The 12,892-nt window shown below is 39.1% G+C and overlaps 1 protein-coding gene across 5 annotated transcripts in view; it reads left to right on the top strand.

Moving 5' to 3' along the window:
* LOC124555490 (transcription factor CP2) overlaps positions 1-12,892 on the top strand; it is an 897,377-nt gene that overhangs the window by 720,066 nt on the left and 164,419 nt on the right. For all 5 annotated transcript variants that reach the window (XM_047129415.1, XM_047129412.1, XM_047129413.1 and 2 more), the window contains 2 exons: positions 1,557-1,703; positions 2,572-2,682. In XM_047129415.1, coding sequence (XP_046985371.1) covers positions 1,557-1,703; positions 2,572-2,682 — 258 coding nt within the window. The remainder of the gene's footprint in view (positions 1-1,556; positions 1,704-2,571; positions 2,683-12,892) is intronic.

Here is a 12,892-nt window from a genome sequence, read left to right as displayed (position 1 = left end):
TTTCAAGAGATTACAGTTAGTCTAGAAAAACTGCTAGCATACATTACGTCAAGTGCTGATTACTATAAATCTATGGAAATACACTGTGCAACACAATTAAAGGATCACTGTTTTGAAATGCTGTAAATGTATCCCATTGCGACGTAAAAGTTTTGAATGTGGCTCAAAGGTGCCTACAACCTTCCTCTGTAATTGTGCGAAAGTATGGCACCATCTGACGTCACTCTCGGGACTGGTGGTGCCTCTATACAGCAAGGTCTCAACACGTGCAAAAAAAAGGTCAGACCTCAGAAGTTCATGTGTGGTGTAAAGTGGATTAACACTGTTACACTGACAACAAATTTCACCGCAGTTCTGTCCAGTGCCGTTTGTGTGTGTGTGTGTGTGTGTGTGTGTGTGTGTGTGTGTGTGTGTGTTTGTGTGTGTCACATGATGGGAAGTTCATTACACCCCTCTTACCCACATTTGCGTTTCCTGACACTTCTGTGATGGAGGTCAGAACTGCAACACTCAGCATGGAAGTCACATGGTTTTCTTGTGGATGCCCGAGGAAAACATTTCAGACACACTGCCACTCAAAATCAACATGTAAAGTCCTCAGAAGATTGCATAAAGGGCAGTGAAACCACCTCTTTCTGTGGGGGCACTGATTCCCACACATTTCATGATCAAAAATGACAGTTGGCACTCAGTGAGCAACAGGATGACATTCTTGACAACCTCTGACACTGGTAACATCCCCCAGATGATTCAACCTTCCTCTAAGGATGTCATAAGCTAGCAACCCCATTGAACATGATCACACCCTCTTGAAGTTCAGTGCGACTGCAGTATTTGGTCCGGTTTACAGGGTGGAACCACTAGGGACCTTTCAAAACCATTCAATAAAATCTGAATGTGATCCAAAGCAGCAAAGGGTGCTTACACTTTTTCAGCTTTCCTGTTTTGCACCCTCCTGTGGTATCATCTTTGAGGAATGTGACATTGAACTCGTGTATGAATGAAACAGCAAAGAGTCCCTCTAAGACTCCCACCAGTTTGGCAGCACCATGGGTGCCACCCACCTACCTTTGTTGTTGTGCATTTTAAAAATTGGCCTGTACAAAAACCAACAGCCTGCAGGTAGGCTACACTGCTGATCTTGCACCTGCTAGTAGGCATGTGGAATTGGAGGGTTGTCAAGGGATTGCCTGCATGCATGCTCCTAGGACTTGGGCAATGGGAGAAACTTGCGTCATTTCAAAACAATGATCCTTTAATTTTGTTGCTCAGTGTGCAATACTATCTGAGTTTAATACTGATAATGTATTGCCATACTCACATTGGCACAGTAAATAATGATAATACAAACTCTTAGGTGTAAAATAACAACATAAAATAAAGTGGATATAAATGTAGAATTTTGTATTGGACAACTGACATATCCCGTCTGAAATATAAATAATAAATATTTGTAGAGTAATGAAACTATAATTACATGCATTTTTCATAACCTGTTGTAGACTGAAGAGAGCAAGCTTACTGTGCCAACAGTATATCTTTATTCTTTGTTGCAGGTTAACTGTATAAGCACTGAATTTACTCCAAAGAAGCATGGAGGAGAAAAAGGGGTTCCATTCCGTATTCAGGTAGAAACATACCTACATAATGAGGGTAAACTGAAGTGGCTTCATGCAGCAGCGTGTCAAATAAAAGTTTTCAAGGTAATTATTCCAGGATTAATGTTTTTCCTTTAGCTCATAGTTATTGAAAACAAAACAAAAAAATATTTGTATTTATGGCTTCACTGAAAGTAAGCACTAGCCACATGACCATTTGAATGTCTGTCATTTCGTTATTGTAAAAATTGGTTCCATTAACTAAAAGAATAAGAAGCCACTGGAAAATGCATGACTTCAGCTTGAAAAACTGTGATGATAAATAGAGCAGTCACACATTTCAAGCATACTGTGATAATGTTTCAGTTGCTTCGCCTCTTTCAGTAGTTTCTCTTGAAAATCATTAAAATATCCCAAAGTATTTTCCTTTCTCTGCAGAGAATAAATACAGTTTACTGTAACTTATATTCACATTTGGTTTCTTCCTTCAGAGCTTCCCTCTGGCTTTCAAACTCTAGTATCAAGTGAATTCACCATTTATGCTGCTTTGATCATGAAATATTCTGTCTGTTCTGTAAACAGTCTATACACATTCCCTACATTGGACGATGTAGGAAAATTTACAGAACTGTGGTTAATTCTTATGATCAGGGCTCACATTCAACTTTTGGCATGATTACAGTCATGAAGATTTTTTTGTTGATTTAAAAGGAATGTTGAAGCTTTCAGGTGGTTTGTGAAGTGTGCTTGGGTGACTCGGTTGACAGAGCACTGCACACCAGAAGCACGGGCTACATTAGCTGGGTTAACCTAGTACAATAGACCATTTGCACCTTGAATGTTGCACTCTTTAAAAAATTCATGAGCTTAGTGAAGCCAATGCAAAACTGATGTTTAGATAATGAATAGATATAAAGAATAAAGTTCTTATTATTGAAATAGTTTCAAAGGTATATGCTTTGTAATTTTTCAGTTAAAGGGAGCTGACCGTAAACATAAACAAGACCGTGAAAAAATTCTGAAACGTCCACCAGCAGAGCAAGAGAAGTTTCAGCCTTCATATGAGTGTACAGTTTTGAATGATGTAAGTTACTTGCCATAAATGGTTTATTGTTATTATCATCATGTGCTCTTTAGTCACATTTCCTTTCTTTCTAAGTTACCCGTTTTCAGGCCTAAACATTTGTTCACTGCAATTATTGCTAAGTTTTCATGTTAGATAATGTGTGTGTATGTGTGTGTGTGTGTGTGTGTGTGTGTGTGTGTGCGTCTATCTAGGTCGAAAATGCATCTCAACTTACATTTTATTTGGTATAAACTGTTGTTGTTGTTGTTGTAGTCTTCAGTCCAAAACTGATTTGATGCAGCTCTCCACACTAGTTTATCCTGTGCAAGCTTCTTCATCTCTGCAACTACTGCACTCTATGTCCATTTGAACTTACTTACTGTAGCAAGGTCTGTCGCCATCTACAAGTTTTACTTCCCATACTTCCCTTCAGTACAAAATTCGTGATTCTTTGATGCCTCAGGATATGACCTGTCGGCTGATCTCTTATTTTAGTAGACTTGTTCAATAAATTTCTCACCCCCCCCCCCCCCCCACCTTTCCATTTGGTTCATTGCCTCATCATTAATTACTCGATCTACCCATCTAATCTTCAATATTCTCCTGTAGCACCATGTCTCAGATTTTCTGTCCTCTTCTTGTCTGAACTATTTATCAGTGTTTCACTTCCTTGCAGGCACCACACAGGGCTTCTGAACACTAAAATTTTTATTTAGTCTTTATGAATTTCTCTTTGTCAGAAATGCTTTTCTTGCCATTGCCAGTCTGCATTTCATATCCTTCCTACTCTGATGCAGCATCAATTACTTAGCAATTCACTTAGCATAACTCATTGACTACTTTTAGTATCTCATTTCCTAATCTAATTCCCTCAGCATCACCTGATTTATTTTGAATACATTCCATTACTTTTATTGATGTTAATCGTATAACCTCTTTTTCAAGACAATATCGATTCCATTCAACTGCTCTTCTGAGTCCTCTGCCATCTGACAGAATTAAAATGTCATTGACAGTCCTCAAAATTTTTATTTATTCTCCCTGAACTTCAATTCCCTTTCCAAATTTCTCCTTGGTTTCCATTACTACTTGCTCAGTTTGAAAGGCTGAATAACATCTGAGACACATTGCAACCCTGTCTCCCTCTCTTTTCAGCTACTGTTTTCCTTTCACTCCCTGTTACTCATACCTGCACTCTGGTTTCTGTACAACCTTCGCTCTCTGAAGATTTTCCCTAAACTCAAAGAGTATGTTCCAGTCAATGTTGTCAAAAGTGTTATCTAATTGTAAAAATCCTATAAATGTGAGTTTTCCATTTTTTAACACCCATCTTATAAAAATAAGTTATAGAATCAGTATTGCTTCGCATGTTCCTACATTTTTCTGGAACCCAAACTGATCTTACCTGAGGTTGGTTTCCACGAGTTTTTCCATTCTTCTGTAAATAATTTGGGTCAGTATTTTGCAACCTTATTAAACTGTAGATTAGTTAATATTCATACATGTCAGCACATGCCAGCTTCAGAATTAACACATTAATGTTAATGAGAATGAAACAAGCTGTACTTAGATATGATTGTTATGTCACTACCAGTTTTATTCAGTGAACGTTACCAAGTGCCACTGAAAATTCACCCATAGTCTTTGTAACTAATTGTCACTGAATTTTGCCAATACCATGACTCAAGAAGTCTAATCATCTCAAGGAACATTAAACGCACATTCTCAAACACAATGAGCACTTACTGCTGGCTGTGCTTGCCCAAGACAGTTGCCAGAGGGTCTGTGTGCTCCTGACATTCCAGAATGTGCCTTCAGTGTTATGTAAGGCAATTAGACTTTTTTTAACCATGCTGATACAATTCTGTGAGAACTAGTTGCGAAGACTGTTGGGAAATATTTGGTGGCACCTTATGATGGTCATTGAATGAAACTGGATGTTGCATAATAAACATACCTAAATGCAGCTGTGGTATTTCTTATTAACATTACCATAAATCAGCTGTGGAGCACAAAATGATGAAAATGTACTCATTATAATGTTCTTCTCAAAGTCTCATGGTATTTTACCTGTTGTATATTTCTTAAAGACCAAGTGGAATAGTTTCGTCATTGCTGGTACTCCGAGGGTCATGTTTCATCTTAGAGCTTTCATTGTTTTATCAAATTCTTCTCACTGTACTGTATCCTCCATTTCATCTTCATCTATTATCTCTTGCTTTCAGATGTGATTCCTTTGAATGGCCCTTTTATGTATTCTTTTCCCCTAGTCATACATGCTTCTACAGCCTTGCATTTGTCCACTAGCCATACCTGCTTAGCCATTTTGCATTTTTTGTCACTCCTGTTTTTTTAGGTCTGTATTTCCCTTTGTATGCTTCATTTTGTATTTTCTCATTTTTGTACATTAGATTCACTGTTTCATGTCTTTCTGAAAGACTGCTGCTGGGCCTTTCTTTTTGCTTATTTGAACTTCTGCAATCTTCACTATTTCATCTCTCATAGCTACTCATTCACCTTCTGTTATATCATTTCTCCTTTTTTGTCCAATGTTCCCTTTGAAACAATCTTTGGTTATTTAAATTTATCAAGTCTCCATCTTATTTTCCTACCTTTTTGTAATTTCTTCCATTTTAATATGCAGTTCATAACAGTAAATTATGGCCAAGTGTCCATATCTGCCCCTAGAGATGTCTTACAGTCTAAAATCTGGTTTCCACATCTCTATCTCACCATGTATAATCAATCTGAAACCTTCCAGTATAACAAGGTTTATTCTGTGCATACAATCTTCTGTCATGATTCTTAAGCAGTGTGTTAGCAATGTGATCTGTGGAAAATTCTACCAGTCAGTGTACCTTGTCATTCATTCCTTTCAGTCTCCTTCATTTTTTATTCTCTTCTTTCTCATGCTATCAAATTCCAGTCCCCTATCACAATTAAATTTTCATGTCCCTTAACTGTGAATAATTTCTTTTTATCTCACTACACATTCTTCATCTGCGGAACTGGTTGGCATATGAACTTGTATTACTGCAGTGGGTGTTGGCTTTGTATCTATCTTGGTTACGATAATGTGTTCACTATGCTATTCATAGTAGCTTACTCACATTCTTATTTTCTTATTCATTGTTAGACATGCTCCTGTATTAGGCTCTTTGATTTTGAATTTATAACCCTGTACTCATCTCACCAGAAGTCCTGTTTTTTCTGCCACCGCAATTCAGTAAGTTCCACTACATCAAACTTCAGCCTATCCATTTATCTTTTTCAGTTCTCTAACCTAATTACCAGATTAAGTGATCTAACATTCCATGCTTTGACTCATAGCATGCCAATTTTTATTTATTTACTTATTTATTTTTTCCCTGATGGCAACATCCATCTGAGTAGTCCCCATCTAGAGATCTGAACAGAGCGGATTATTGTAACTCTGGAATATTTTACTCAAAAGGATGCTATCATCAGTTAGGTATACAGTAGATTAGCATGTCCTTAGGAAATGTACTGGCTGTTCAGCTCATGTTCAACTGTTCACATTACCAACATTGCAAGGCCATGTTGGCTAATGTTACAAGTCCAGATCAGTCAATCAACTGGATGTTGCCCTTGCAACTGCTTAAAATACTGCTGCCACTCTTCAGGAAAAATAAATTAGTCAGGCCTCTCCACAGATTCCCCTTCATTGTGGTTGCAACTGTGATACAGCTATCTGTATCATTAATGTACATAAACCACCCCACATCAGTAAGTTCCTTGGTTTATGGATCTGTGTATAATGTAGCCACATAACTATAACACAAATTGAATGGGAAGAGGGGTAAGAAATAAGCTGCAGGAATGTTAAATCTGTCAGTAGAGAGAAATTGCATTTATAAAATTTTAAATTAAGAAAAAATACTAAATATAGTTTGTTACTAATTTCAGTTACTAAACAACCATATTCAGATGCAATGTCTACTTATGCTGTAGCTAGAACACCATTGTACCAGCCAAGTTTCAGTACAATGTTGGTTATAGCAGTGAAATTACAGAATGCAAATATGAACCACTTTTCTTGTCCTCTGTATCTTTGTTGGTATACCCAACAGTGTATTGAAACTTGGCTTATTCATAAGCATGTACTGAGCTATAATAGCAGACCATGGCATTCAAGCCTACAGTGTCGTTGCTATGAGTGATCTGAAAAATGTTGTTTGGCAAACAAAATTAATAATCCACTGTATGTAATAGATCTTTTTTGTTATCAAGATAATTAAGACTTTGGAAAAAAAAAATTTTTTTTGTAAACTTTCAAAATACGTAAGATTGCTTTTCTCCATCACCAGATAATATCAGGTCTTACTAAACTGCATTTAGACTGGTGGTTAAATCAGTTTTCTGTTGTAGAGGCCTTTTTTATTTGGCTTATGTTGCCATTTGTTTGTATATTACACTTAGGATGTTACAGGAAAAGACTTAAAATACGCCAGAAAAATATCAGAGATGCAGTTTTTGAAAAATTGCTATGCCCTTATACCCTTGTATGTAGTCATGTAGTACACATAGAATTGGGGAATGATTTGTGCTCTTCTGAGGATAGATAGAATTTCCTTTAGCTCTACGAAGTTGACACGATTCTGTTTGAACACTATATTGTTATGTGTACAACACCACTGCTAAGATCTGTTGATGATGCGTGCTGTAGCAAATGGGGAAGGGGGAGCGCTAAGGCATGAATGGATGCACAAGGAGCCTGTGAATGTAGGGTAGAGCCTGAAGGATGCAGAGACACCAGAAAAAGGTACAGGCAGGGGATGAGCACAAGAGCGCAGGAAAAATGTGGGCTGCTGGGCGGTGGGAGGAGGAGGAGGAGGAGGAGGAGGGGGGGGGCAGGGTGGCAGGAAGACCATTGCCACTGCTTTTTTTTCAGAGCATGGCAACAACTGGATGGAGGGAGACGAGCAGGCAGTGGGAAAGGTGTCCTCGCAGCATGAACAGGAGCACAGAAATAATCTACACTGTGGTGAAGGATGTGAGTTACACAGAAGCAAAAGCACGTAGTGGTTGACCATGGCTTCATTTGCTGGAAGTTGCAGTGTGCATTGACAGGCAGTGTTGGGCTGGACAGTTTGAGGACAGCTACAGGTTTAGCTGAAGTGGAATCAGGGGATGACAATGGGACTGCCATCTGCACGCACAGCAACAGTGAAATTGTAGCATCTGGTCAGGGCTGCACCAAGGCAAAAGGCATGGCAGATGAGCAGCATTGGACATGACTGGAAAGAGTAGTGGGTTGGCAGCAGTTGAGTCGTGATGCTGTGTGCAGACAGCTGGCCATGGCTTTGATGTCATGGATACAGCATCGGGCATGGTGAGAGGAAAGTAAGCAGGGACCTCAGTGCTGGCGGATGTGGTGCACCACCCACATGATAGGCCAGCCGTGGCTGCATCCTCATGGCAGAGATGCAGTGGACAGAAGCAGCATCGGACTGATGGTCAAAGGGCGGTGGCAAGTGCGTAGTGAGAGAGGTCGGGTGCAGTGAGAATGGAGGACACTGTGGAAGCCAGATGATGCATCCTGGGTTGACCCAGCCTTGTGACGAAGGCCTGCCATGGCTGCATCTTCATGCCAAATTGTGAGGTGGCAGGGCAGCATCAAATGCAGCTGAAGGCCCGACAAAACAACATTGGGGGATGATCCCAGGAGCCGCACTGTGTGGACTCAAACCCCATATCCAACAGATGTCCAGGTAATGCCAACCTCAGGAGAAAGGCCAACCATGGTTGCAATATGCAGAGCAGCGTTGGACATTCCTGGAAGTGGGCAGCGGGCAGGCAGTGGACAAGATAAGGAAATGTTGTAAGGGCCAGTGAAGGTGCTGGAGCCAGAGGCAGTACAGATGTAAGGTCTGGAGCTGGATCAGCCTCAGCCCTGACAGATGGGCAAGCGGTACAAGCTACCTGTGACAAACCATCCCTCTTGGCTGTGTTTTGCCACAGACAGACACACCAGTGATGAACCATCCCATGTGATGTTGTTTTGCTACCAGCAGTGACCTCCATAAACACAGTGGGACTAGCAAACATTTGGTATTCAAGTCCACAAAAGTGCAAAAAATGTACATACATTATGAAGTCATCACACATATGATGTGTCCAACTCAGACTATAAGCAATGTTCCTTATTACCAATTCTTAAGTCCTTTGTTTCCATTGTTAAGACCCATTGTGGATGATGCATGCTGTTGTAAATTATTATTCCCAAGTTGTATTCATGAATACTTTATTCACAGCACCAGTTCACAACGAAATTTACTTCTAGTAACAACTGAAAAATTGTTTGTGATCACTGGAGGGTACCAGAAATAAAGTTCACTGGCATAATAACAATTTCAAGGGGAGCCTGGCCTGGGTGGAGTCCATGGGGCTGTGCTGTGTGGCATACTGAAGCAAAGTTGTTGTGTTGCATTGTAGGTGGAGCACCCAGTATGGTCTGTGTGTTCAGGTTGATGGGCCATGAGGTGTAGCCAGCTTGTGGCCTGGAACTGAGGGAGAAATTGACTGTTGCTGCCTGAGGTTGCACACTGCTTTAAATATCCAGCAGGGTGGAAGTATGCCTACAACCACATGTGTAGACAGAGCTTTTTTCCTCAATAGCAGTGCTGCTGCTTTCCTGATATGGGTGCTGCTCAGACGTGTGGCTGGTGTCCCCTGCTGGTGCCTGTAACAGTCAGTATATCAACAGACTGTATACTGTATCTTGTCCACAGTATGTGATGCCCTTGTGGTATTTTAAATAGTCTCCAGAGGAGAGATTCCTGTAGGCCAAGACTAAGCAATGTGCAGGGTGTAGATGTTGTCTCTGGAAGGATAATGTAGCCTTTCTATGGATGATATACAATGCATGTATCCAGCATCCTTCAAATTTCCAATGTAGTGAGTGCCTGTATCCCTTTGTTGTCCATTGTAGAATGTGCTTTATTCAGAATATGTTTGATCATAGGTTTGAATGTATAGTTTTGTAGTCCCCTTTATAGATCACAAAAGTCATTTATTAACACTTTACTGAATATGTTGAAACACAGAATAAATGTCACATAGTTCTCAAAAGTTACTGGTGCTTTAAAAGAATCAATCAACCGGGAGTAACAAAACACTGTGGGGGTGAAAGATGGAACCATTCTTAGATGAAGCTAAAATCAATCACCTGCCAACCCATTATCGTAGACCCCGAAGTAGAACTTAACAATGGTAGGTGGGTGTCACTGTACTCACGTCCCAAGTAGGCTCAGCCACCATGACCAAATAACATACGTACAAAGAATATTCAGGTATAAGTGATGTTGTGCAGTCATTGTCAGTACTTCAGTTTGTTGTGGAGAGGAACACATTAGTTATCAAACACAAGTGAGATTTGATCTGCAGCCACCTGACCAAAAATTGGCCAGCTGATGGGCTCACCTGACATGCAGGCCAGAGATGATGCGCTGCTTACAGCTTGTGGCAACCCTGTTGGGCATAACTGTAGTGAGGCATATCGATAAAATTGAATCATCCATGGGTATGTCCCATGGGATATGGCATAGGTTTTTTTTTCTCTGTGCTTCTGCCAAAAGTGGATTTGAAAACTTGCAGCTCATATGCATTTAATGATAAAACTCAAGTGACTGTCTCTTGTCAGAAAAAGCCTTGTTATTAAATTTATTATGGAGCATGTGACCAAAGTCATCTCTCGATTTTTTAAGACTTCTATTGCCTACAAGAAGGATACTGTGATCCACTTATAAGATTCTAGTAACAAAAGTGCATTGCATAATGACAAACCTGGCACTTCTTCATGAAGTGTACAATATGTAATAATAATAATAATAATAATAATAATAATAATAATATTTAATAATAATAGCTTTATTCAACATCGAATGGTACACTGCACATGTACAAAGAAACAGTAATGTTTAAAGTTTTTTGTACAATACACAAGACATATTCTTCTGAATACGTCATTAATTTACAACAAAATTACAATAAGGTGTTTACTTATTTCTATTCACATAATTTCACAGAGCATTTGTTGTTCTTCATATAAGTATGGTACTCTTCTAATCTGTAGAAAGGGTGTTTTACTAAAAATTTCTTAAGCTGATGTTTCAGTTTAATTGTAGGAAGAGCCATGACTGCTCTAGGCAGTGCATTAGCTAATTTTATACCTGCATACTGAGGTCCCTTTTCGTAAAGTGCTGTTCTGTGGCTGCCAATGTAAAATCTTTCTTTATTTCTAGTATTGTACTGGTGGAAATCTGAATAAGTGTTTGGGTGCAGTCTTTTCACAAGCAATATGGCTTTTAGAATGTATGTGTTTATAACAGTTAACACCTCTGTTTTTGGAAACAAGTTGCGACAAGATTCCCTATATTTTGCTCCACAGATTATTCTCACACCCCTTTTTTGAAGATTGAGTAGCTTATCTAGATTAGCTTTGGTTGTTGCCCCCCAAATTTCAATACCGTAGTTCAAGTGAGAGGAGAAAAGAGCATGGTATGCAGTCTTCAGGACTACGGTGTCTCTACAGAACTTGCTAATAGTACTGATTGCAAATATATTTTTTGACAACTTAGTTGCTAGAGAGTCAATATGTGTGTCCCATTTCAGGTTGCTTTGGATTGTTACGCCAAGGAATTTTACACTAAACTCTTTCTTTACCAATTCGTTGCCCATGTATAATTTAATTTCATTATTCAAACTACTTTTGTTAAACTCCATCAAACATGTTTTACTGGTGCTTACATTTAAGTGGCTTTCATTAAAAAACTGAACAATTTCTTTTGTCACATTATTACTCGGCCTCTAGTTCATTACATGATTCCTTTTTACATACAATGGACGTGTCATCGGCATACAGAACAATTTTGGAATTTATAGTACAGTATTTAATATCATTTACATAGATCAAGAACAGAAGGGGCCCAATACCGAGCCCTGGGGCACCCCATATTTTATGCAAATGATCTCTGATTTTTAGACACCACTTTCCACTTTAAGTAGAACAAACTGCTTTCTATTGCTCATATAACACTTTATTAGGTCATAAGCAGCGCCTCTAATGCCCATGTTCCATAGCTTGTCTAATAGGATGTCGACGTTCACACAGTCGAAGGCTTTTTCCAGGTCTAGGTATACACCTGCCACATGTTCCTTGCTTTCGATACCCCCTAACACCTCTTCAATTAGTTGAGCAGCTGCAGTGCTAGTTGATTTACCTTTTATGAATCCATTTTGATTTTCGAACATCAGGTTGTGTTTGTTAAGAAAGTTTATAATCCTGTTGTATATAACTTCCGCAACTATTTTGGAAAAGACAGGAAGGATTGAGACTGGTCTGTAGTTTTCTATTTTGTTGTTGTCACCTTTCTTAAAAATGGGTGTTACCTGTGCTATTTTTAGTCTGTCTGGAAAGGTGCCCGATTCTATTATATTGTTGACTGCTGCAGACAGAGGTACAGAGACATTTTGGCTACAGGCTTTTAAAACATTAGTATTTAGGCCATCATGCCCAGCTGAATTAGAGGGTTTTAGAGAGCTAATGATGCCCATTATTTCTGAACAGTTTGTGGGGGCTAGATATATACTATGGTCACATGTATTACCTTTAAAACTGTAGTGCATGTTTTTATGTTTGTCATTTATGGCTTCCCCTGCGGAAGAAAAATATTCATTAAAAATATTTGCAATTTCCAGTTGGTCTTTTATGAGCATGCCATTGTGGTTAATAGTAAAGTCCATACAGGATTTGTCATTGCCGGTTCTAAAACTGTTTATGACTGCCCAGATGCCAGTAGTTATGTTGTGAGTTTTGAAGCTTATTTGCAACATAGTTGCTCTTGGTCTGTGTAAGTAAGTCCTTATAGTGTGCTTGACATATTTTGAAGGCTTCCTTTAGCTCAGGAATCTCTCTATTATTCAGCATTGCACTGTGGAGTAGTTTTAATTTTTCCCTCGCTTCAGTGACATTACTATTACCCAAATATTTTTGTTTATACAGGCTTATTACAAATGATTGAAGCGATTTCACAGCTCTACAATAACTTTATTATTTGAGATATTTTCACAATGCTTTGCACACACATACAAAAACTCAAAAAGTTTTTTTAGGCATTCACAAATGTTCGATATGTGCCCCTTTAGTGATTCGGCAGACATCAAGCCGATAATCAAGTTCCTCCCACACTCGGCACAGCATGTCCCC

The sequence above is a fragment of the Schistocerca americana genome, chromosome X, assembly GCF_021461395.2.
Source record: "Schistocerca americana isolate TAMUIC-IGC-003095 chromosome X, iqSchAmer2.1, whole genome shotgun sequence".
Lineage (NCBI taxonomy): Eukaryota > Metazoa > Arthropoda > Insecta > Orthoptera > Acrididae > Schistocerca > Schistocerca americana.
This window is presented reverse-complemented; position numbering and strand designations above follow the sequence as displayed.